This window comes from Sinohyriopsis cumingii, chromosome 17 (assembly GCF_028554795.1).
Source record: "Sinohyriopsis cumingii isolate HCF-2022 chromosome 17, ASM2855479v2, whole genome shotgun sequence".
NCBI classification, from domain to species: Eukaryota; Metazoa; Mollusca; class Bivalvia; order Unionida; family Unionidae; genus Sinohyriopsis; species Sinohyriopsis cumingii.
In genome coordinates this window covers 20,327,516-20,352,805 of record NC_142977.1, presented here as the reverse complement: position 1 = coordinate 20,352,805, position 25,290 = coordinate 20,327,516, and the positions used below count along the sequence as shown (strand labels likewise).

General features: G+C 35.4%; 1 protein-coding gene across 1 annotated transcript; it reads left to right on the top strand.

Moving 5' to 3' along the window:
• The first annotated feature begins 2,441 nt into the window (after positions 1–2,441).
• Positions 2,442–13,201, top strand: LOC149777882 (uncharacterized). Its single transcript, XM_089938281.1, has 5 exons — positions 2,442–2,558; positions 3,661–3,701; positions 10,167–10,315; positions 11,679–11,843; positions 12,952–13,201. The coding sequence occupies exons 1-5, from the start codon at positions 2,547–2,549 to the stop codon at positions 13,026–13,028; spliced, it is 444 nt and encodes a 147-aa protein (XP_089794407.1). The 5' UTR covers positions 2,442–2,546; the 3' UTR covers positions 13,029–13,201.
• Positions 13,202–25,290: the final 12,089 nt, after the last annotated feature.

Sequence of the window (25,290 nt, the reverse complement as noted above, 5' to 3'; positions counted from 1 at the left end):
TTTCCCGGGTTTTTTCTCCACCATTTATTCTAGCCACCATGTATAGTCTATGTTGTGCTGAAAAATGGCGTTAAACCCTACAAGAACAAGAACAAAATTCGCAATAGGTACACCATCCTCCTTGTAGAGTCGCTATTTCTAGTATAAATTTAGAAAAGACAGCCCGATAAGAACGAACTCCTTTATTTCAAGATATATATCATGTTCCATCATAAAATTATTTTGGTACAAGATTGTTGGTATTTCCAGGCTAATTTATAGCCGGGAAGCTTAGCACCCGATATGGTATTAAGTAAAAGTCACATGACGGATTAAAACTTTGACCTTAATATAAATTAACCAGTCTCAATGCAAGAAACCTCTAGATTACATATTATCGTGCATTAATTATACATCATTTTAGCCAAATAGACCCAAAAATTATATTGCCTGATTTATATTAAAAAAACTCACCTCAGATAAATACAGTTGGTCGAATTTTAAACCTTGTTCCGTCCCTCTGGAATGGGATTCTATTTAAGCATAAGCCATTCATTCTTGCCTGGAATACATTTATACCGAATTCTTTTTAAATGAGCAAGATGCTGATTGTGCCGTAAAAGTTTCGTTTCCTTCAAAAACGAGGTATGTATACTGCACAAGAACGATCTAATGGCTGAACACTTTAGTTTATGGAATGTCATTTCCTCGGTGTTTATTTGGTCGATTTATTTAGTGTCACCTTTGTCTAGATCTACATTTTCAAAATGGAGTGCGCTTTTTAGGTTTTCGTCCAAGAAATCGAGGCAAAATCAGCTGCAGGTTACAACTAAAATCATCCCATGTGAGATGTATTACGAAGTCTCTAAAGCTGAAGTAAAAGTTTATTGTATTTACACTCATTTCATCTCTCTCTCTCTCTCTCTCTCTCTCTCTCTCTCTCTCTCTCTCTCTCTATATATATATATATATATATATATATATATATATATATATATATATATCTGTGAGAGAGAGAGAGAGAGAGAGATTTTATTTTCAATTTAAAGTTAAAGAATTTATTTGGTTATAGCTGACGAGACTCTAACAAATTCTAAGCTCTACTTTCTAAAACTCTCTGTAAAATACAACGGACAAAGATTATATCAGATTTTTTTGTAAATACTAGTTCCATTATTCAGGCGACGCCATGCTGTGTCGATGGGGAACATAGTACCCTCATTCCCAAGTGCTATTTTCTTTAAAAAGAAGGTTAATAAGAAAATGTGAATATTCTGAATACATTGCGTGTATAAATTTGACTTGAATCGGCTTCAACAATTCCAACGATATGTTATAGCGCTGATTTATTAAATGCCCCTTTCGAAAGAACAGAAAACAGAAGAGAAAACTTTGTTACGATATATGTATCTATAACTGTGTCTATGTAAAATATTTCATCTTATTACCAGCTTATTTACGAAAATTATACATGCCTCAGTATGCTAACACAGTATTTATGGTGCACATATCTGCAACAGCAATATTTGTACATCTTTGCTTTAGCTTCTAATTAATGTTTACTACCTGAAAACCGTACGCTAAGTACGATAAATTTCTTAATAATTCGCAATTAAAAGGCATATGCTTTGATAATGGCGCACAAATGAGCGAAGCAGTTTGGATACTTTGTTCAATTGTAAAATATGGTCAAACCTCTTTTTTACAGCTCGCTATTTGCTAACGGAAATTTTCTTTGAAGGAAGTTTAACACATTGACAGCTACAAATTTAAGACAGCAGTGTTTTGTCCTTCTTCTGTCGTCTGTTTATTCTTTGCAAGTACTAAGTCGGCGACTTGGCAGCATCTTCATTTGTTTTTCTGACGTCAGTTCTTTATACTAACATACCAACAAATATGATACTCCAATGAGAGTCAAAAATAAATTAAGTAATAACATTAGACACAACATACATTCTGATGCAGATTGTAAGCCAAGGATTAACATTGGACACACCATATATCCTTATGCAAATTGTAGGCCAACGATTAACAGTGAATTCACCATATATCGTGATGTAAATTGTAGACCAAGTAATAACATTGGACACGTCATATATCCTTATGCAAATTATAGGCCAAGGATTAACATTGGACATGCCACATATCATAATGCAAATTATAAGCCAAGGGTTACCCGTATACAAATTGTAAGTCAAATTGTAACATTGAAAACGCCATATATCCTTTTGCAAATTATAAGCAAAGGGTTAACATTGGACACACCATACATCCACCATACATCCTCGTGCAGAATAAAAGACAGGTAGTAATACTGGACAAACTATTTATCCTGATACAAATTGTAGGCCAATGAATATTGCATCATTCGACTCTTTTGGAAGCCATTAAGTACACTTGAAAAAAATTACCGGACAGTTGATATTAGGATGCATGTGTGCAGTGTTAGCTCTATATTGTGGTTCACGAATGTGGCCAGCGTTATCTGTATTAGCTGTGCCATTCACCTAAGATAACCTGTTATAACGTCATCTATCTGTATCGGCCACACAGAATTGAGCAACCAGATGTGCAAAATGGTGAGTAGATACAAAGACGTGCTTTACCTCGAATAATTTTATATATTGTTTCTTTATCACTTCCACTCGTCTCATGTGACTTTTGCCCCTTCCCTTCTTTTACATTCTAACATTTCAAAACTTGTGGTTAATACTATATTAAGGGTCTCAAAAATCTGCATAAATTTCAAAAGCATGTTCATGTAGTTATGCCTAAAATACGTTATAATTTTTAAGCGTATCATAATGTGAAGGTTTTTAAAACGTCTGTGTACTGTTCTTACACCAAATGTATTTCTTGACCACGCCCTCTGATTGGTTCAAGATTTTGTTCTTTTCTCAGCTTTGTTTACCAACAACACACCAACTACATCCCATGGTATGAATATATGGATTTAAAATACCCTTGATGCATTGTTCACGCATTGTTGCTATTATGCTGTTGTTTGGATCACAATTATTTATCGAGAAAAAGAAAATAAAACAGGTATAAAGGTAATATTTTTGATTGAATCATATTTCATAGAACTGCTGAACTATATGGAAAGATGAATTCAATGACTTTAATTTGAATCGACATACTTTTTTGCGTTCCTAAAATACATCTTGCGAAAACAAATAGTCACAGAACATAAAGTTGTTTCTGACACGGTTTGCTCAGGCCGATTAGTCACTATATATTCCAACATAAAACTGTAATTCCGCAATGATTTGTTTACCTTCCACAGCAATATTTATTCTAAACCATTCGTACCTGCCTTATTCACCTCATGGAAATTAACGTTTGGGATATGTTATATTTAAAAACATGAATTTAACGTAATATTCTACCGGTTAGAGAGTTAACTATATTTACATGTTTTCAGACCTTGAACTTATTGAATCTTTACACAAAAATGCGCAATCCATAATTCAACAAAATTTAAAAAGAAATTAGAAAAGTATGAAAAATGATATAAGAAAAATATACAAATAAAATCTAAAAATATATTATCATTATTATTATTAATATTTTATTATTATTATTATTATTATTATTATTATTATTATTATTATTATTATTATTAACAGTACAAATAAGGATGCACACTTTGTTGTAAGGCCTTTGTTGTTCTCTTCGCAGATGTTTGCAGTTTTGTGTGCAGCTCACATAGGCAGCGTCAGGTAAGGTTACATTATATTAATATGATTATACGCAAGGAGAAAGAGATCGTGAATATCCACCATTTCGTCCGTAGGTTACCACCAGTTTCCTTTTTTATTTTTTTATAACATTCTGTTAGGAAGTTAAAGACCATCGTTTGAGTGGGTATTTGGCTCCGATTTCTAATTGACCTACAGTAATTTTTTCGCCCAATTGCAACACTTTGTTTTACAAGTAACTCAGTCACATTTGACGTGCAACATTTCATTAACTGTCACCGTTATACTTTATTATTTACTAAGTTCTGGCCATACGATTGCAATACCTGCTCATTCGAAACACCTCGCATTTCTCTGCAAACAGAAAGGTAACTTATTTGTGATTGTTAGAACTTCTTGATATCTGCACTGACGGTTTTGTCTCGCCTGATATAGTGCAAACTTAATACATAGATAAGTAAATTCAAAAGTAATATTCAGATTGATATACCATTTAAGGCATTACATTTTTATATGCATGCTTTATGTGCCTAATTGATCAAATTAGAAATGTCTGTAGCTTTCAACATCATGAGTCTAAAAACTGACGTTATTTACCTACATGAACATGCTTATTTTCTGGTATTTTGCTATCACAAGATTGGGTCACGACCGTATGAATTTGTGATGAAGACGCTGATAACAAAACTTTGCCTTCATTGACCCAGGTAACAGTTTCAGATTGATTTCAAAATTGGATTGTAACGTCTTGACTTTCTGAAAATAGTTCTTTCTAAGAGTGACATAAGGGTATCCATTTTCTTTGATCTTACTATATGATAACAAATACGTATGTATGTATGTATGTATGTATGTATGCACGCACGCACGCACGTCCGTCCGTCGGTACATGCGTCCGTACGTCCGTCCGTCCGTCCGTACGTACGTATGTATGTATGTATGTATGTATGTACGTGTGTTGTGTTGTCACTAGTCTATGCTCTTAAAATAAGTAACAAAAAAGGAGAAAAAGCAACAAGCTTTGTATAATTCAACAAAGAATTTATTTCCATATAATACAAAGTGAAAGTAAAAAAAGAATTTACGATATTGCCAATTAAATCCCCACATAATCATAGAATTACACACACACACACACACGTCCTTATAATTTAAAGTCCTGAGCAAAATTCAGTAGAAGTCCAAATTGAATCCAAAGCTTAAAGTGTTGATGTGTCTGTTGTATCTTTTATTGTGATGATGTGCAAACATTCTTTCACTGAATCATAGCAATGTAATTTCAGGTTCGAATTCACTACAAATTCTAGTGAATGTCTGTGTCTAAGAATTTTATCAGAACACTTTTGTATTTCTTGAGAAAATAAGCACTTGAATTCAATAACTTGAAACAATAAATCCCAGCCCAAAACTACTGGTCACAACATAAAATATAACATGATTATACTAAATTTTTAAAGCACAAATGATTTTCCCCTCCAGTACTATATAGTCTTCTGCTTTATATCAGGTCACAGCTAGCATTTCCTAGAAAGAGCACTATTACCTAAGGGAAAATAAACTTCTGCTTTATATCAGGTCACAACTAGCATTTCCTAGAAAGAGCACTATTACCTAAGGGAAAATAAACTTCTGCTTTATATCAGGTCACAACTAGCATTTCCTAGAAAGAGCACTATTACCTAAGGGAAAATAAACTTCTGCTTTATATCAGGTCACAACTAGCATTTCCTAGAAAGAGCACTATTACCTAAGGGAAAATAAACTTCTGCTTTATATCAGGTCAAAACTAGCATTTCCTAGAAAGAACACTATTACCTAAAGGAAAATAAACTTCTGCTTTATATCAGGTCACAACTAGCATTTCCTAGAAAGAACACTATTACCTAAAGGAAAATAAACTTCTGCTTTATATCAGGTCACAACTAGCATTTCCTAGAAAGAACACTATTACCTAAAGGAAAATAAACTTCTGCTTTATATCAGGTCACAACTAGCATTTCCTAGAAAGAACACTATTACCTAAGGGAAAATAAACTTCTGCTTTATATCAGGTCACAACTAGCATTTCCTAGAAAGAACACTATTACCTAAAGGAAAATAAACTTCTGCTTTATATCAGGTCACAACTAGCATTTCCTAGAAAGAACACTATTACCTAAGGGAAAATAAACTTCTGCTTTATATCAGGTCACAGCTAGCATTTCCTAGAAAGAGCACTATTACCTAAGGGAAAATAAACTTCTGCTTTATATCAGGTCACAACTAGCATTTCCTAGAAAGAGCACTATTACCTAAGGGAAAATAAACTTCTGGAATGATCCTAATGTTTACAAAATAAAAACATAGTTATTATTAGAAACTTATTACTGAAATTAACAATTTAGAACCAGGATCATGCCAGGTAGACCAGGTAAATTCCAATAATCTATACCTAGATCCAAATAAACATATTTTATTCTATAAATAATGATCCTGATATAAAGCTATACATAAAGAGAATATTTAGCTATGTATTAGTTGTTTATTTAATGTAATATTTAAACAAAATCGATTCAGGTCAAGCAGAAATGAACTCAAGTTAGGACAAGGTCAAGTTCAACATACAATGCTACGTTACAATAGCATGCATTGAAATAATAATTTAAGAAAAAAAACCCCACAAAATACAGTAAATAAACAAACAAGGCAAATTAAATATGCATATGTATGTATGTATGTATGTATGTATGTATGTATGTATGCATGCATGTATGTATGTATGTGTGTGTGTGTTAGCGTGTCTGTATGTATGTGTGTGTGTGGGGGGGGTCGGGATGGAGGGTGGTTGGATGCATGCATGCATGAATATCATCACGGGACGCAACTCAGGGAGAAACGACTTCCATCAATAGTGGTCTTATATAACATGTCTATTTTGCACAACCAAAATCTTTGGGTATGTAGAAGTAACACAAAAAGATAAATTCAGACTATCTTTTGTTTGCTTCTGTTGATAGACTTGACAAGAATATTTCGTTTTTGGTAGGACTTATTTTGAGTCAGATCTACCTTAATACATCTGTACACAACTAAACCAGCCCGCTAAAGGTAAGCAAGGTATTAAACCTTCAACCGAGGCAATTACAAGACTTTTCTATCAAGAATGTATCCTCGGTAGATTGCGTACAATTAAACATTTATTTGGAAAACACGCGGCTGTCCTAACAGCTACTTTTGACATGGGGTCTACAGTCTGGCAACATGTCTATGGAAAGGTAAGATTGAAAGGTACGAATCAGATGTATGCAAGGTAATGAATTTCATTTTCAATCAACCATAAAGTGTATTTCAGTTCCCTATCATTTCGTAAACATTTCTGCCGACCTGGCCTAAGTACAATTCTCTTACATCTCTGTATTGAGAGAGCAAAATTGAATCAAAATTGTGCTCATTAGAACAACAAAAACAAAAACCACAAAAAAAAACTTTAGCATTAAAGAAGTTAGCATCTCGAATTCTGACGCAAGCGATGCTTCATGTATGATGTCATAGTTCAGAATGTAGTTTGTACAGCAGTTATGAAGCTTGAAACTTGCATACGCACTGCATAAACGACCATAGTAAGGCCGTTCGTATACAGTACGCCCTACATCAAACACTCAGTTACCGTACAAAGTATAAGACTTTCTGACTTCAAGAATACTGTAAAATGTGGAGTTCAATTCTTTCAATTACTAAAACGAATTTCGCGCACAAAAGAATAACTACTCTATAAATCAACCACTGTGTACAAATAAAGTCAATGTATGACTGTTATCAACAAATAATTCCATTCATTATTAATTGGTTGTGTTGATGTTCATGGATGCTGTATCAACTTTGTTGTATATCCCTCATAAACGTCACAATGACAACAACCACTGTCCATACTAGCCTCACTCGACTTCAGATTATATTTGAAAATGACAAAAATTAAAAGATCGAATATTGTAACCCACACGTCCTAATTGCATCCAAACACTCGTCCCTGTTGCAGAACAATTGTATGGCAGATTGTAAGTACAAACTCATCTTAATATAAAATTACATTTTTGTTTAACATTGTATTTTCAATAGAGCCATTGTCACGTAAAGTAAGAACACTAACATTGATTCGACGTATGGGGAGGAGAGGTCGACTTACTTAGGGTTCATATTTAGAGTATATACAATCTAAACATCAAATCATATTTGAGAACCAACATCCCTCCAATTCATAAAATGTCTAGGACATTGTTGATCCCAGTATTTTCATGTGATCATCAATTTATCTTGTTTTATGGCATCTAACGTTCTCCCACTGAAAGTTTAACCTTGGTCATACAATGTTTTGGGGAAACAATATTTAGCACGTGTCATAACAAAATATTGTTTCTTGGATGATTATTTGCTATAACTTTTGTGATTGTGCATAATGAAAATTTGAAATCGGCAAGAGCAAATTCCCATGAAACCTTTTACTTGACTTCTACCATCGTTGATTGATTCAAGCAGTACGCCAAAAAGTATCATCACCAGATCCAAACCTGGCACAAAGTCACATCGGTAAATCTCTTCTTTAGTAACCTACTATTATTTGTTCAATTGCTCCATATCAACTGTGGGTCTTTGGTGGTCTTGGTTGAATGATAAAGCATACTGGTCTTTGGTGGTCTTGGTTGAATGACAAAGCATACGGGTATTTTGTGGTCTTGGTTGAAGGACAAAGCATACGGGTCTTTGGTGGTCTTGTTTGAATGACAAAGCATACGTTGAATCTGTACAGGAAAGACTCGGCATGTGTTGAATTCGGGACTTTTACTCACCTGTGCAGGAAAAATGCATAGTGTGCGTGGTGATGTCTTCAAATATTGTAAGAGTGTTTTCCTTTAACTACTTGCACCAATGGAGACGATTACAAGAAAAATATTGAATTGCCAAAAGTTCTTTACAAGTATTTTTCACAAATTATAAATATAAGTCATGGATTCGATCTACGATTGACATACTGTATTTATCAAAACAGGTTCTCAAAGGATTACGTTATCACAAAATCACGAGATGGTGATTTATCTGATAGTTGTACCCAGTACCAGTTTTTTTGGAGCATCCAGTTAATCGCAGTATGAATACAGAATTTCTTCGAAACATTGTGTCACACCTGTAATTGACATCTAAGCGACGTAATGCCAGGCCTTCAAAAGCGTGCCTGGCTTTTCTGGCACTTGATGGTATAAGTAGTAGGCATGTAATAATATAATTTCAGTATTTAATTTGACCATGGTGACTCGTGGCATTCTAAGCTTTTAATGCTGCTTCTTCAATTGCTGGTAATTGTGCCACCATATTTCTGCTTACGTAGGCAATACAGTAACATGTAGCTTATTAGAATACAAAAGTTAATCGAATAAGAATAAATTAATGCAAAAGTATGTCCCATATTGGTATCGCCGTCATGATTTATATAGTATGCTATATTATAATGGGATCATCTGTTAATGTCAGCTACAATATATATGTGGTGGCTAATTATTGTATTATATACAGTTTGTCCTCGTCTTTAAAACAGAACATTTGAAGCATATAAAATTATACACTGCTTCAAATGATTTTATTTCAAATTCAATTGTTGTCGTCATCCAATTGCAGACTATATAGGACTACACAGTCTGTCACAATCGAGTATCAAATGTATCCAAAGGAATATCTTGCGTCCGTTTGTTTAATTTCCTGGATTGGGTATAAACACACGCATTTATTTACATCAGCCACTATATTCAAACAAACAGCAGCCCCAGTCATCCAAGTCATTGAAAAGCTAGCCCCAGTCATCCAAGTCATTGAGAAGCTTGAGAACCATCTATAATTTTGTATCTTCGGTCAAGCAGGTCTTTTGGAGCCTACATATAGTTGTCTCTCTGGCTGATGTGGTTGCGACTCGACATTTGATATTTTGTCAAATAAATGCAATGGTAATGTACCTTGCGAAGCTGTTCCATATAGATAATGCTTTGATACATCGTTCCAGAAATTGTTTGGTAAGCAGGCGGTGTACTTAGAGGCCATTTGTATCTGTCATTGTGTGTGCTATTCGTATTTAATGTTGTTTCGTGATGGATGACTACAGCACGGACGTTTCGGTTGTAATCTAAATGTCAGATATAAATAATGCATAGATACGTCATATCCCACATCAAGATGGCTGCTGTTTTTTGTTGTTGTGATATTCAAGGCAGAAGAGAACATGTACAATGAATACTAAAGGTAATAAGAAGCGAAACTTCTATATATTGAAGAATGATTTTGATACGACTGGCACGAAACGAACTTTTATTTATGAATTATTGTCATATTTATATATGTTGACATTTGTGAATTGGGGTATGTATATTCAGTGAATAAGCATATAACTGTCCAGGTAAATATATGTTTGAAAGAGTCGCGTGCATTATTTAAGAACGAGTTATCTACCATTAATTTCGCTTTCAGTGGCGCCGCTACATCAGCTACACCAGCTACAGAAGCTACAACAGTTTTGCCAGGCACGCTGTTCTTCAATGGAGTAGACGTTAACCCAAAAGATGGAGTCATCAGCAATTCCGAATTCCACAAGGCAGCGTACATATACGACCTTGATGGTAAGGGTGAAGGATAGCGTGGAACAGTAAACCTTGAGTTCAAGTTAAATTGGCATTGTTGTTATTGCAATTTTTTATTGTTCTAATAATACATTAACTAGTAGGAAAATATCATTAGGTAGAATTAGTAGCTTCCCTGCTAAAAAAAAATATTATTCCGTTTTGCTTAAATGTTATAACAACAGCTTTTAATGCATGCAAAGTACGATCTGATGCGGAAGTTGAGGTATACGGTGTTTCCTAGAAAAGAGTAATCTGGAAAAGCTGGAGAAAACAATTTACATTTGATTGGCACATAACCACTGTGTCTCTTAAAGGTTCCGAAAATCAAACTATGGACCATAGTAATGCGGAGCAAGTATGTTACCAGTACGTCATTCATATTCTAAAGCGTGATATTTTTCCTCATTCCGCCATACTGTGTAAACTGCAAAACCACCTTAAACTGAATCATTTAGTCACTTTATTTCATTAGTCAGTATTAAGAAGTTCGAGTTTTGCAGCCTGGCTAATGTCTGAAAGGCCTTTGGAGGGAACAAGAAAGGGATCTTTCATAGTATCTGAAATGTTCTAGAAATGCCAACATGACTGTCGTCATGTTATGAAGACCAATTTCAGATTAATATCCGTTAATTGTCTTCAAAGTTTTAATGATCTCGTAATTTCAGATTTATTTGCAATACATGCAAAACTAATTATGTGATATAGTAATCATTTGATTTCATCTTGAATTTGACTGGTCTTGAATATTCAGTATTTAATTTCTCGCACTCTTATTCGAGATGGTGATACGTAAAACACAGGATTAGTTTAATCATGGCTAATCTGGTTTAAGTGACCCAGATCAGACCATACTAGATCAGATTCAGCCAGACGCTCTCAAGTTCCTTGCTACTGCTATATACTGAACTTGGTCTTGTATAAAAAGTTTTTATAATACATACCACCGGAGTCATACAATATTCATATGGTGGCCCTGAAATAATATAGAACAATATCTATACTAATTCTAAACAAAAATGAAAATATAAACCAAGTTTACCAAAGGTACTTTAGCCATGCATCGTACTACCATTCGGGCCTATACTCTGTTCATCTATTTGGCACATTATCTCGCTGCTAATGCGAATAAAACGCGTTGGCGCATGTGTTTGACAATATTCGTGGATCTAGCATTTTCAGTTCAGAAAACTTGGGCAAGGGCTATTACCTTTTGTTTTTATGTAGTAAAACAACGGGGATCCAGCTTGAACTCTTGTTAACATTCACATCACTTTACGAAATGGTGTCGTATAAACGTTATCGCCATACATTTACTACTTCTGAAACAAACTAAAATATCAATAAACAATGCTTTCTCTAGGTAACGGGACCATAACCGAAACGGAGTTTGTCAGTAGGTACCAGAGCGTTGTGCATGTACCCCATTCCCAGGCTGAAGCATCCTTTGGTGCTATTGATGCCAATCACGATGGAGTATTTGATGAAAAAGAAATTTCGGCGGTCTTCAACATTTTCGACGGGAATCGTAAGGAAATACATTTAGTATCCATTGCATATACCATTGTTAATGAACAGGAGTTCATGCGGTGACTGTAAGAGACATTGCAAACGTAAAGGTTTTAAAAAATACTGAAGAACAACAAGCATTATGAAAGTGTGGGAAATGTATAAAAATAAAACGATGGTAAGAAGCGATAAAATAACAAATTTGAATCAAACATGAAATTCGTAGCAAAATTGTAACTTTAGACTATCATGAATAAAGGTTGATAACCTGGCCGCCAGGACATTTCAGTCAGGCGGGGCAATACAAATTTAAAAAATTACTTTATATGAAATGGAAATCAATAACATCATTAGAAAATGCCTAATTCAAATTTGATTCTTATTTGGAAGAATTTAATGGATAAACATTTCCTATAGTCAAACTTCCAACTGAACAATATTGGAAGAAGTGTTTACAAGCTAACAATCAACTTTCTATGAAATTTATTTTTCCATTTGCTTAAACATTAAATACTTATGCATGTTCGAAATATTTTTGGCACGAAAAGTAAGCAAAACGTTCAAATGTCGACATTCAGTTTCTTTTGTTAGAAAAAATATTAAAATTCCAAACAAAAAATTTTTTTATTTAGTTTGTGTACAGGTGTGTCTAATTGTAAAGATGCAGATCTTCACGATGTACGATATGTATCTATCTGGTTTGTATTATTATCTTCAATTTTGTCCTCAAAGAGATTCAAGAATACGGATACATCACCCAAAAAGGTAGTGGACTATCTTAAGTTTCAGTCATTATTGGGTAGCTTCTCTTTGTAAGATGCACTGAGTTGCCAAGAGCAGTATGCTGCCCTATAGAACTTGTGCATTTAAATATTATCAGAGTAATGAGATTTTGTAACTTTTTAGAAACGAAAACTATATATGTATTGATCTCGATGTATATAATCAGGAATGGTTTTTTGGGTGGGGTAGGTGTTTTCATTTCAATAAAACGTTTATGTCATAACATTTCAAGTTAGCAATCAAAATATTCCATTTTACTTCTATGAATATATAAAGGCGCATATCGTAATTATTATTTTCTAGACGACCATAAATTGTGATGCCTAATCTTTCAATTCTTGCAGATGACGGGCAAATCACACTGACAGAATTTCAAACTGGATTCGCACACTTTGCTTCCGGACAAGGGTCAAACGGATAAATTTTTTCTTCCAGTGACTGCAAAATCCTTTGACTATATTAAAATCGCAAACTTATGTTTTGATCACAGTCAAATGTCAATGCCAAAGATAACATAAAGCATACAAATGTTTTGCTTTTTTCGATGTTTTCTTGGCCATGGAAAATAAACGTTTGCCTGAGGCATGGCAAATCGCTAGTGTTTTCTTCTTGTTTGTGTCGAAAGAGTTGGAGCTCCGTCTTCTTTTAGTGTGTGCATCTTTATGTGCGTCGACAAGTTTGAGTTATGTTCGAAGTACCCGAACACAATTTAAAACTGAGATTGCATAGCCATTGATTTGTATAATGCAATAAATCCGAAAATATTAAAGGTAGATAAATCTGCACAGAAATCGCATATCTATTTCTTTACGTATGACAAACATAGGATAATTATGTATTACTAATTGATACACCATCTTTACGTATTACTAACATCATATAATTATGTATTACTAATTGACACACCATCTTGACGTATTACTAGCATCAGATAATTATGTATTAATAATTGACACACCATCTTTACGTATTACTAATATCAGATAATTATATATTGTCAATTGACGCAACATCTTTTCGTATTACTAACATCAGATAATTATGTATTACTGATTGTCACACCATCTTGGCGTATTACTAACACCATATTGCTTGACTTGTTTACTGTTTAAAACAGACGTTATTCCTGCTTTCAAAACATTGCGCTGAGAAAACACACAGACTAATTGAAGATGGCGGACTGTTCAGATGGACGTTGCAGTGCTTATGTGCAAATCATGGATAATTCTGTTTATGAGACTCGCTCCAGGAAGAAATATACTGAACTGGAAACAGAAGATGAAGGTGATTGTACTGTACATGGGAATTGTGGTTTAAATGCTTTTCATGACGCAGATTTGGTGAGTGATGAGCCTGACAATGCAAACAAGGCAGATCTATGCTCGCAACCTCAGTACACGAGTACACAGAATGTTGATAATACATGTTTTGACAGAGATGCCCAAGATTCGAGTCACCGTTGTAACAGCCCAACATATCAAGATGTCATATCTCAGGTTCCCAATCAGGACTATATTAGAAGACTTGATCAGGAACTAGATAATCTACCCAGAGACATGTATATTGAGAAATTGCTAGAGGTTTCACACGACAGTGAAGATATTGTAACCTGGTACAGGTCAGTTTTATTTAGTAGAGCACGAGGTTTTCCTGGCTGTCCATCTGGATATTTGGTTGTTAGAAAAAACAGAAATGGTGTAAGTAGTTTAATAAAATATGCAAGGGATTGTTATTCTTTAGCTATATTTATAAAAGGGGATCCTTGCGAGATCGATTCTATTTTTAGCAAGAAGAAATCAAACCCTAATGTACAAGCTGAACATGGTGAACATGACGATGAACATAGCTCAGGGCAAGCAGAACAAGTGATTAATTCAGCAAGACTCTCGCTAGCGGAAATCAAGAGTGATTGCGGTCATCTACAACAAACTGTCGTTTCACTCAGAGAAGAGATTATATCTCTGAAGGCAACCCAAATCACATTGGTGAATATGAATGACCTTAATGCATTCCGTGCTGATGTAAACAATAAGGTACAGACACAATCTCAAACAATAGAACTGCTCCGTAATGAGATTACGTCACTGAAAACTACTCAAAGCGTGTTGATGAAAGAAAATGAAACTCTCCACACCATCACCGAGCAACTTAGAGTTAAGCTGATGAAATCTTTGAGTAAACCCATGTCTTATGCGGATGTCGTTCGCACGAATAGTCCAGCTGTAAGTAACCTATCATGTAGTCCCAATGGATGTGGTGATAGCTCTCCATCAGTTGCTGCTCAGAACAAGATTCATGTGTCTAACTGTTCATCTTCCGTCTTGATTGACTCTAACAAAACTGGTTGCGATACACACTGCCGCCTATCAAGTGAATCTCAGAACAGAACTGCAGTGTCCAACTGTTTGTCTCCCGTGTTGGTTGAGGTTGACGACTCTACACCAGGTACAATGGCAGTGGAGTCACGAACCGGTGTAACGGCCCAAACAACTATGGAAAAGAGTGGGGTGAGTGCTCTGCAAACTCTGGTTTCAAAAAGTTCGGATATAATTTCACAGACTTTCGTTAGAAGACATATCGCCCCCTTCGATGGAAATATCCCACAGATTTATAAAGCCAGTGTTCATCCTGATGTGACAAATGTTGTGCGCACACCCATTCAGAATCAAAATAAACTGTTAACTTCGACTTCGACCAGGATAGAGAACGCTAGGCATCCGATTACTAGCAACAGTAATGTGAAAGGTATAGACTTGAAAACCCCTCCTAGCAAGATACCTACCGTTATTGGGGGTCAGGTAGAAAGACCTAGATCATTTGGTAAATCAGGTTTAGAAATAGGTTCAGAGAGTATTGTTGGACATGAGGATGTTGATGACAAAAATGAGAATGTTGTATTTGAAGGTGTAGTTAGACGTAGAACAAGGCGCTTTTATGTGGGTGGCATTGGCGTCAAATCTACTGCTGAAGGCCTCGGTAAATTCTTGAAAGAATACGATATAGATCCGTTATCCATAAAGTTTATCCACAGTAGACGTAATTGTCTATCGGCCAAGCTGACTGTATATAATTCAGACTGCGACACTGTTGAAAATGATGTAACATGGCCAAAAGGTGTTTATGTAAGAAGGTGGTATGGGAATCAATCTTGGCGAGACAGGTTTAGCAATCGCGATCAGGAGGCAAATGAAGGTGCAGGATGCGATATTCTGTGACTAGGGTGACAGTTAATTGTTCATAAATTTGCCATTATGTTCTGTCGTAAGTTAATGTGTTTTGTCATCTTTGTCATTTTAGTCCTGCTTTCACGATGCATAAGTATTAATATGCCTATATTGCAAGTTAATATGAATCTTAATATACTGACCTGGAATGTTAGAGGAATTATGTCCTCTGCTCTTAGCTTTAGTGCAATGCTGGATAAATATAATGTTGACGTAGCTTGCGTAACTGAACATAAACTATTACAGCACATACTTCCATTTTGCGATACTATTCGTTCTGATTATAAATGCACTGCTAAGGCAGAGGATATTTCCTCTAATTGTATGTTAATAAAATGTGGTAAAGGAGGAGTTGCAATCTTCTGCAAAACTTCTCTCATGAGATATGCTAACTTTATAGATGAAGTTGTTGGCATAGAATTCAAATTTCCTGATATGCAAAATGTATATATTTTTTGTGTATATATGCCGACCCTATTATATGGCATAGATTGTTACAAAGCGCAAATTGAGTTGATTCAAAATCTCTATGATCAGTACTCACAGCTGGGGGACGTGTATTTTACTGGTGATTTCAATGCAGTAGCTGAACCAGCCACTTTCAGAGATTACAAAGATAGAGTATTTCATGAGTTCTTGCGATATAATAATCTAGTGAGTGCTGGACATTTAATAATATGCACTGGTTCCCGCTATACGTTCACCCCAGCAAGAACGATGATTGATCATTTTGTACTGTCGGATCAATGCATAGGTAGATTACGAAGTGTGCACATTGTTTCAGATCACGAAGAGCACGCGATATCTGACCACCTCCCTATCCTTACTTCCCTTCGTACAGTGACCTGTGGGAGAGACTTCAGACAGTCTATGAAGAGAAACAACATAGCCTGGAATAAATTAAACGCTGATATCTTGAAAAACTATCAATCTGAGCTGGACCTTCGCCTGAAAACTTTAGATATAGATACTATTTCGGACAATGTTGATAGCTTTTACCAGCACATTGTTAATGCAATACAGCAGTCAAGCGACATCGCGCTTCCAAAGTCTAAATTCAATTATCATGCCAAACCATATTGGTCAAATGAACTCAAAGAAGCACATAAACTTCAAAGACAAGCTAGGTATACTTGGATAAATGAGGGAATACCGAGGGGTAGTCAATTTAATTCTTACAGAGAATATAAAGATAAGAAGAGAGACTTTAGAAACGTTCAAAAACTGGCTATGGAAAAATATATGGGGGAGGTGTATGAAGAAATTGAAAAAGCACATGAATGCGATGTAAGACACTTTTGGAAAATGATCAACATTAAGAGAGGGAACAATACAAATTTTTGTCAGGAACTATCAACTGATGGAGTTTGTGTCCGTGATGATGATTCCATCGCAAATGGCTTTGCTAGATACTATGAGGACATTCACACGCCGAATTTAAACCATAGTTTTGACGGAAACTTTTATGAATTTATAGAGAGAGAATTAAATCGGGGTCTACAGGACGAAGTAAGCCATATCGAGGCCTTACAGACCAGTATCAGTTTAAATGAAGTAAGAGAAATCATTAAAGGTCTAAAGAAATCAAAAGCATCGGGCCATGATCAAATTTGCAATGAACATTTGATCTATGGCAGCGACTACCTCATCGAGTGTATGACAATTTTATTTACTCGGATGATTGATCAATCTTACATACCTGTAGATTGCAAAAAAGGGTTAGTAATACCACTGTACAAAGGTAACAGAAAATCAAAGAACTCCCTCGAAAGTTACAGGCCTGTTACTTTACTGCCTGTTATCTACAAAACCTTTGAGAAAATTATTCATGAACGTTTGGTAACTTGGCTCAAAGATACTAATTCTAGTATACCCAGTTCACAACAACATGGTTACCAAAAAGGTTTAGGCTGCACAACAGCGAGTTTTGTGCTGTTGCAATCAGTACAATATAATGTAAAAATGGGTTCACGGGTTTTTGCTGCTTTTCTTGATACAAAAAAGGCATTTGATACCGTGTGGCACGAAGGACTGCTTTTTAAATTATTCACGTTGGGAATTACGGGTAAATCCCTTTTGATATTTTTTAACATGTATACAAATTTACAGAGTAAAGTTCTTGTAAATGGGCAATTTTCAGATTGGTTCTCAATTGGCCAAGGAGTGAGACAAGGGGGTGTTTTGTCAACCTTGATGTACACAATATTTATAAATGACTTGCTGCTACAGTTAGAAAATAGTGGATTTGGAGCAAAGATTGGATCCTTAGCTGTGGGAAATCCAACCCTAGCTGATGATATTTCACTTTTGGCTATATATCCTAGCAATCTACAAAAGCTGTTAGATATAGCATACGACTACAGTAATAAGTGGCGATTCGAGCTTAGTGTTACAAAGTCATACATTATCATTTTCGGACCCCAATACAAGAATTTTATCAATATGAAATGGTATCTTGGCCCGTCATGTTTGCCGGTCACCGATTCGGCAACACACCTGGGTCACCGGATTAACTCAAAGCTGACGTCGCATGACGCAATACTCGATGCATGCAAGAAAGGGAAAAAATCTTTTCACGGTCTGTTTGGTATTGGCATTAAACCGAATGGTTTAAATCCTTTGGTTGCTGCAAATGTAATTAAAAAGGTAATTTTCCCTTCAATGTTTTATGGAAGTGAATTATGGTGTAACATTTCAAAAAGTGACCTCGCTTTATTGGATAAAACTCTGAGGTATTTTGCCAAACATTTACAAGGTTTTCCAATACATACAAGATCAGACATTGCCCTGGGAATGCTAGGATGGACATCAGCGCAGTCCGAAATTGATAGAAGAAAATTGATGTTTTTACACAGATTGTGTTTGATGCCTAACAATGTACATACTAAACGTGTGTTTAACGTTGCGTTATTTCACTTCATTCTGAGCGGATGCATGTCAAGCTGCGGGTTAATTTCAAATTTATATTATACCTCAAAGAAGTTTGACTTGCTCGGGTATCTAACTGATTATTTACATCATTCTGAAATTCCAGATAAACATAATTGGAAAGAAATTGTAAGGTCAAAAATTGTTGGTCTTGAAAATAGCCTCTGGAGAGTTCGTATGTCTAATCAAGCAGATTTTGATAGATTCTCTTCGATACACGAATACTTACGACCTGCCTCAGTGTGGCAGTCGGCTAAAACTAGACAACACACTAAGGTATTTACATATGTAGCTAAACTATGGGCTGCTGTTCCACAAACACAGCTTGATATGTGTATTAGATGTGGGAATGTTTATACAGACTTGATACTTCATTGTTGTGTTAGTTGTCCTTATATGTCGAACTTTCGAAATTCTTTCTGGGATTTCCTTACTGATAAATTTCCCCTGAGCCTGCACATTACGTTATTTAATGCAGAAGATGAGCTGCAACTACAATATCTTTTAGGTAAAAGGTTACCATCAGGAGTAATCGACAAAGAAAACTCCAAGCTATTCGTCCTGTATGCAGCATACTTTGTCATGCAGTGTGCAGCTATCTTCTGTAAATAAGGTACTGAAACTTGCAACTGATGAGTTGACGAACACTTTGTTGATTGATATTGTGTAAGAATTTGTATTCCAATATAGAATATTTTTTTTTTTTTTTTTTTTTTTTTTTTTTTTTTTTTTATATTTATTGATTGTATTCAGATGATTTATTCTTATATCATGTAATCTTCCATGGAAGGAAATAAAGATGATGATGATGCATTGTTAACTGACACACCGTCGTTGCGTATTACCAAAATCATATAACTATGTATTACTAATTGACACGCCGTCTTTAAGTATTACTAACATCAGATAATTATGTATTGTTAACTGACACACCGTCGTGACGTATTATTAACATCAGATAATTATTTATTGTTAATTGACACACCGTCTTGACGTATTACTCATATCAGAGAATTATGTATTACTAATTGACACACTGTCTTGACGTATTAGTAACATAATATAATTATGTATTGTTAATTGACCATCCGTCTTTACGTATTACTAACATCATGTAATTATGTATTGTTAATTGACCCACCGTCTTTTCGTATTACTAACATCATATAATTACGTATTGATAATTGACACAACGTCTTTACGTAGTACTAACATCAGATAATTATGTTAACTGACACCGTCGTTGCGTATTACCAACAACAGATAATTATGTATTACTAAATGACATACCGTCTTTAAGTATTACTATCATTATATAATTATTTACTGCTGATTGACACACCGTCTTGACGTATTACTCATATCAGAGAGTTATGCATTGCTAATTGGCACACCATCTTTATGTATTACTATCATCAGATAATTATAAATTGCTAATTGACACATTGCCTTTATCTATTACTGACATCAGATAATGATGTGTTGCTAGCTGACACATTGCCTTAATGTATTACTAACATCAGATAATTATGTATTGCTAGTTAACACATTGCCTTTATGTATTACTAACATTAGATAATTATGTATTGCTAGTTGACACATTGTCTTTATGTATTACTAACATTAGATAATTATGTATTGCTAGTTGACACATTGTCTTTAAGTATTACTAACATCATATAATCATTTATTGCTAATTGACACACCGTCTTGACGTATTACTCGTATAAGTGAATTATGCATTTATAATTGGCACACCATTTTAATGTATTACTATCATCATATAATTAATAATTGCTAATTGACAAATTGCCTTTCTGTATTACTGACATCAGATAATTATACATTGTTAATTGTCACATTGCCTCTGTGTATTACTAACATCAGATAATTATACATTGTTAATTGACACACTGGCTTTATGTATTACTAACATCACATAATTATGTATTGCTAATTGACACACTGCCACTGTGTAAAAGTGACGTCAGTTTATGTCTCTCTCCAAAAGCACAAAACTTTCCTGATATAGGAAATACGTATTCAGGATTGAACATGTCGAAAAACATATAACTGTGCCATTATTGAGTGCAAACAAATGAATATTTCTTTTCTTAAAATTCTTCTGATGAATCAGACGAGTGTGGCTACCTCGCTAAACCGTAAATATATCTGATACTTTAGTTTTGTATCCACCAGGACTTTGTGACAAATATATATTTATGAACAGTGGTCGTTGAAGGAGGGACGAGGTCATGCCCTAAAAAATATATCCTTGTTGTACCAGAAGATGAACTATATATTATTTATACCAAACAAAAATAAAATATATCCTGTAATTATCTTTAGGAAAATTCATGTTTTTTTATTTGATAAACTAACTCTTTTGTACACTATCTCCGCCCCTGCCCCATTTTTAAATTCACCTCACTTTCATAAGCTGATATGAAAAATATACGCGATTTTAAAGAGCTCTGGGGTTGGAACGACCTAATCGGTACAATTAAATTACATTATTATGTCCCGACTGCATAAACGATAACCAACGTGATTCTATAAAAAGTGAATGGGATCACAAATACATCCATAATGTTAACGTTTTTAATACAACTTTACCATCAGCACTTCATACAAGTCACATTTTATCGTTGGCGTTATTCTCACTGAACACACTAACTGCATATTTGCCTCCAAATATAACTTTGCGAACAGCGCTGCAGAAACCAAAAATGTGACTGTGGAGAATTGCGCACGAAAACCCCAATGGATCAAACGTGATTTGTGATCGACTCTGTACAAATCCTAATTTGTGATCATGTTCAGGAAACTGTAAATTTTCTACAGCTGAATCAGTATTGCCAGGAAAATTTCTAACATGTCTAAAAATATACGTTGTCTATGATGTACATTATTATGTTTTATCTTTAACAATTATCATTGTTGGGCTAGTATTTCTTTTGTAATCAACGCTATATCTGGCAAGTCCAATATTTGCTGTGGCCACATCGATATAGTCTAAAACAGATTCGATTTCCTTTCCATCGATGGAGTAACTTGCACTGTTAAACAACGCCATAATTTCAATGTTTGTAGTTCGCACTTTTGCCTCAGCGGGGTAATCACAATCATCGGCCTGTACCAGTTTTCCCTCAACTTTCCAGAATGCCTCACGTTGAACAATAAAACCTATACTTGATTTGCACTTGCAATTCTGTTTTAGTTGATTGGGATTCCTGACCGAATATGAGTAGTAATGAACCTCTTTCTTGCTTTGATCCACTAACAAAGGCGCACTCATGTGAAATGCTGGATCAAATATATCTTTGAACTGTGTCATTATAAATACATATAGTTTCCGCTTATATATTACTGACTTTCTGTAATACCACTGGGTGCAGTTTTGAACACTCACAACTAAATCTACTCCACATTGCCATATTTGCAATCGCTGAGTATTACAATTTCTATTGAGCAGCCCCGTTACCGATGTTACTAACTGTATGCGACATTGACTCTGTTGATGGTAATGGAACTTGAACCGTCTTTAGTGTTTTTAATTGCAGTAATCGATCTTGAAGTGACTGAGCCGCCTGCGAGACCAGTTGTTTTAATCGTTCCACAGTAGCTATTTTTAAACTATCCACCACTCTCACTGCAGTTTACTTAGTAATGGGTGCAGCGCGCGATGATATGGCTGTATGTGCTCTAGTTACACTCGTAAAAAATCAACGAACAACATCACCAAACCCAGTTCCGTAATACATCATGTGCAGCGTTTCCTCGTGTTAACTAAGCAAACGGGTTTCATACATCTACGCACCACAGTCATTGTTGTTATTAACATTAAATGTTAGGTCCATCTCTAATGCGCATTTATAACGTCAATGTTTTGCAGATCAGATCAACATTCCCGTCTTGGTTTACAAGGGGAAAACCAAATGTGTCATCCAATTATTATGGCATGGCAGATAGTGATGCGTGTTTAATCGATATCAAGTCATCTGGTTCTGAAGTTGGTGAATCTCTAAACAGTATATAACCCTATAAGAAGAACGCATGTCATTTTGTTTCGTGGATATCATGATAATCACTTCGGCAACGCTTTGGACTACCTTTTGCATTGATGCATATATTATACGCAAGACGAGGAGCGTTTCTCCATTTACAGTCTTAATCTTTTCCGAAATCATCAGCGTTGATAACTATATCGTGAATATCTTAAACAAATTCATGCGTCAACGCGTGATATGTTTCTCTGTCCATAAAAACATTAGCGAGCAACCGCGGACAAAATCGATGTGGCTCCATTAATGACTTCGGGTGCATTGATGCACGCATGAACTGATCCAACAAGTATTTCCAATCGACCACGGTTATACATCCACCAAGGCTCTCTCGTGTTTGTTCATAAACTTGGTACCACCTATCTCTTTGTGTGTTGGACCACGTATTGTGCTCTTCAGGAGAGTCAAATCCGTGTCTATATTACGCATTAAGCCAGTTTTTAAAGCCAGTTTTTAAATTGTCATTTCCTTACCTCTTGCTTACGTTTTACATTTTATTGCTCTTTCATCAACATTTGAATTTTTCTTCCTCTGTGTGTGTGTGTGTGTGTGTGTGTGTGTGTGTGCAAGCTCAGGTGCCAGTTGTGTTTTTTTGCTGCAGCTTTCTATTTGACTACATTCTGGCTTAGATGTTTCGATTATTCTTTAAACTCTTATTTTTCAACCTTTTGACTGTGTAGTCTGGCCTTTGGGATTGTTCTTCTTTTGTGCGAAACTGAGGTACAGTTTGTTTTTCTTGCCGACTGTTAAAGTTTTCCCTTTCATGTTGTTTTGGTGTCTGTTCTTCTTTTTGTTGTTCTGCATATTCAGGTGTTTCAGTGGTTGGTCTAGATATTTTCTACCTGGAGATTGTTTTAACGGAATAAGTCTTGGTAATTCTTGTTGTGGTTGTATTATTATTTGAAGCACGCACCTGAACCTAAATTCTTCCATTAAAGTTTCACTAGTTTCACCACTTATAACCTCTTTGGTAAGACTTTGCTATCAAAGGCATGACACTAAGTTAGAAAAGAACCCAACTGTTCACCAATGGCTTTCTTTTTCTAGTAAGCTCCCTTAACACCATTTACGGCCATTAAGCATCCTGTGTCTTTGAGGTACATTTACATTGTGCTCTCTATGTCGGAAGGACTTCTAAAAGCAACGGCTAGAGGCTTTGGAAGGATTGCCTGGCGAATAACTTCCTAAAAATGTTGGGCGTTTGGGATCCGCGACCTTTACTCTAGTGGCACTTTTGGGAACCTGGCAGATGCCTCTGTAAAGTCTTCATCAAGTGCATGAACACGTTATTTAATTGTCATAATGGTTTCCCCCATTTACCCCATTTCATGAATTCTTTAATCATGGCACAAAATTCATCCCAGGTATGGTGGGTGGCATACCAAGTCCAATAAATATTTCCACGTCCACACGCGTAAATAACACGAAATATCATCAACATGTTACAGTTTTCACAGATCGCGTTTGGTACATATGCGCATCGTTGAGTCAAAAAAATCACGACCGTAATTTTTTGACGGTCTCGTGAAAATATTCGTGCGGAATGACTTGACTGTCAAGCATTACATAGGGGTACAAAACAGGATTATTTGTGCATGCATACAAATCGTTAATTATAGGAGCTTCCTCAGTAGTGAGAAAGAATTCAAATGAAGCGTTGATACCACTTCTCAAAGACCGTTAGTTACTAGACTTCTTCAACATCTTTTAAACCATCATAACACGGTTTATCTTCAACCAGTATAGTGATCACATGCAACCGATCCAAGATTAACTATCGTACAACTATATTTAACAGCAGTTGTGTTTTGTTCCGAATTCAGCAGGGTTAATGATTAGCGCACGAATTGAGGTTGAAAACACGATTCCATCACTATGCTTAGACGGTTGCTGTGTTGCACCGCAGATTTTCTTTTGCGTGATGCCATTTAATAATAATACGGTATTTATTAATACGATTATGTCTTCATATTGTGTGCGATGTCGGGTGAAAACACGTACCTCTAATATAACTCGAGTTCATATACGTCATGGACGATCATCAAATACTGAAACTTGTTGTTTGATGTGGAACGATTGCAGAGGACAGCCGTGGACGCACAGGGTTCGATTTGCAAAAGTTGACTGTAACGATATAGTGACGGCATTAACGGAAATGCCAGGGGCACCAATGCGTAAATACTCTGGTTAAAAGTGACTCGATTTTCGTTACCAACCAAAGCCAAGAGAGGCATTTGTCAACCGCCTTGATGCTGCTCGTTGCCGAGATTTCCTTGCTTATAAAGCATCTCATGATATCCAATGACTTCAACATGTCGATGTGGATCGTTTCCATGAATTGAATGCGATTAATCCAACGAATCTCACGAAGGGAGTATGAAAGCCTTGACTGAAATTGGTGGACAAAGTCCACTTGCAGTCAGATTAAACTTCTTTCAGTTAAAGTAAACCTATTCCGATATAAACA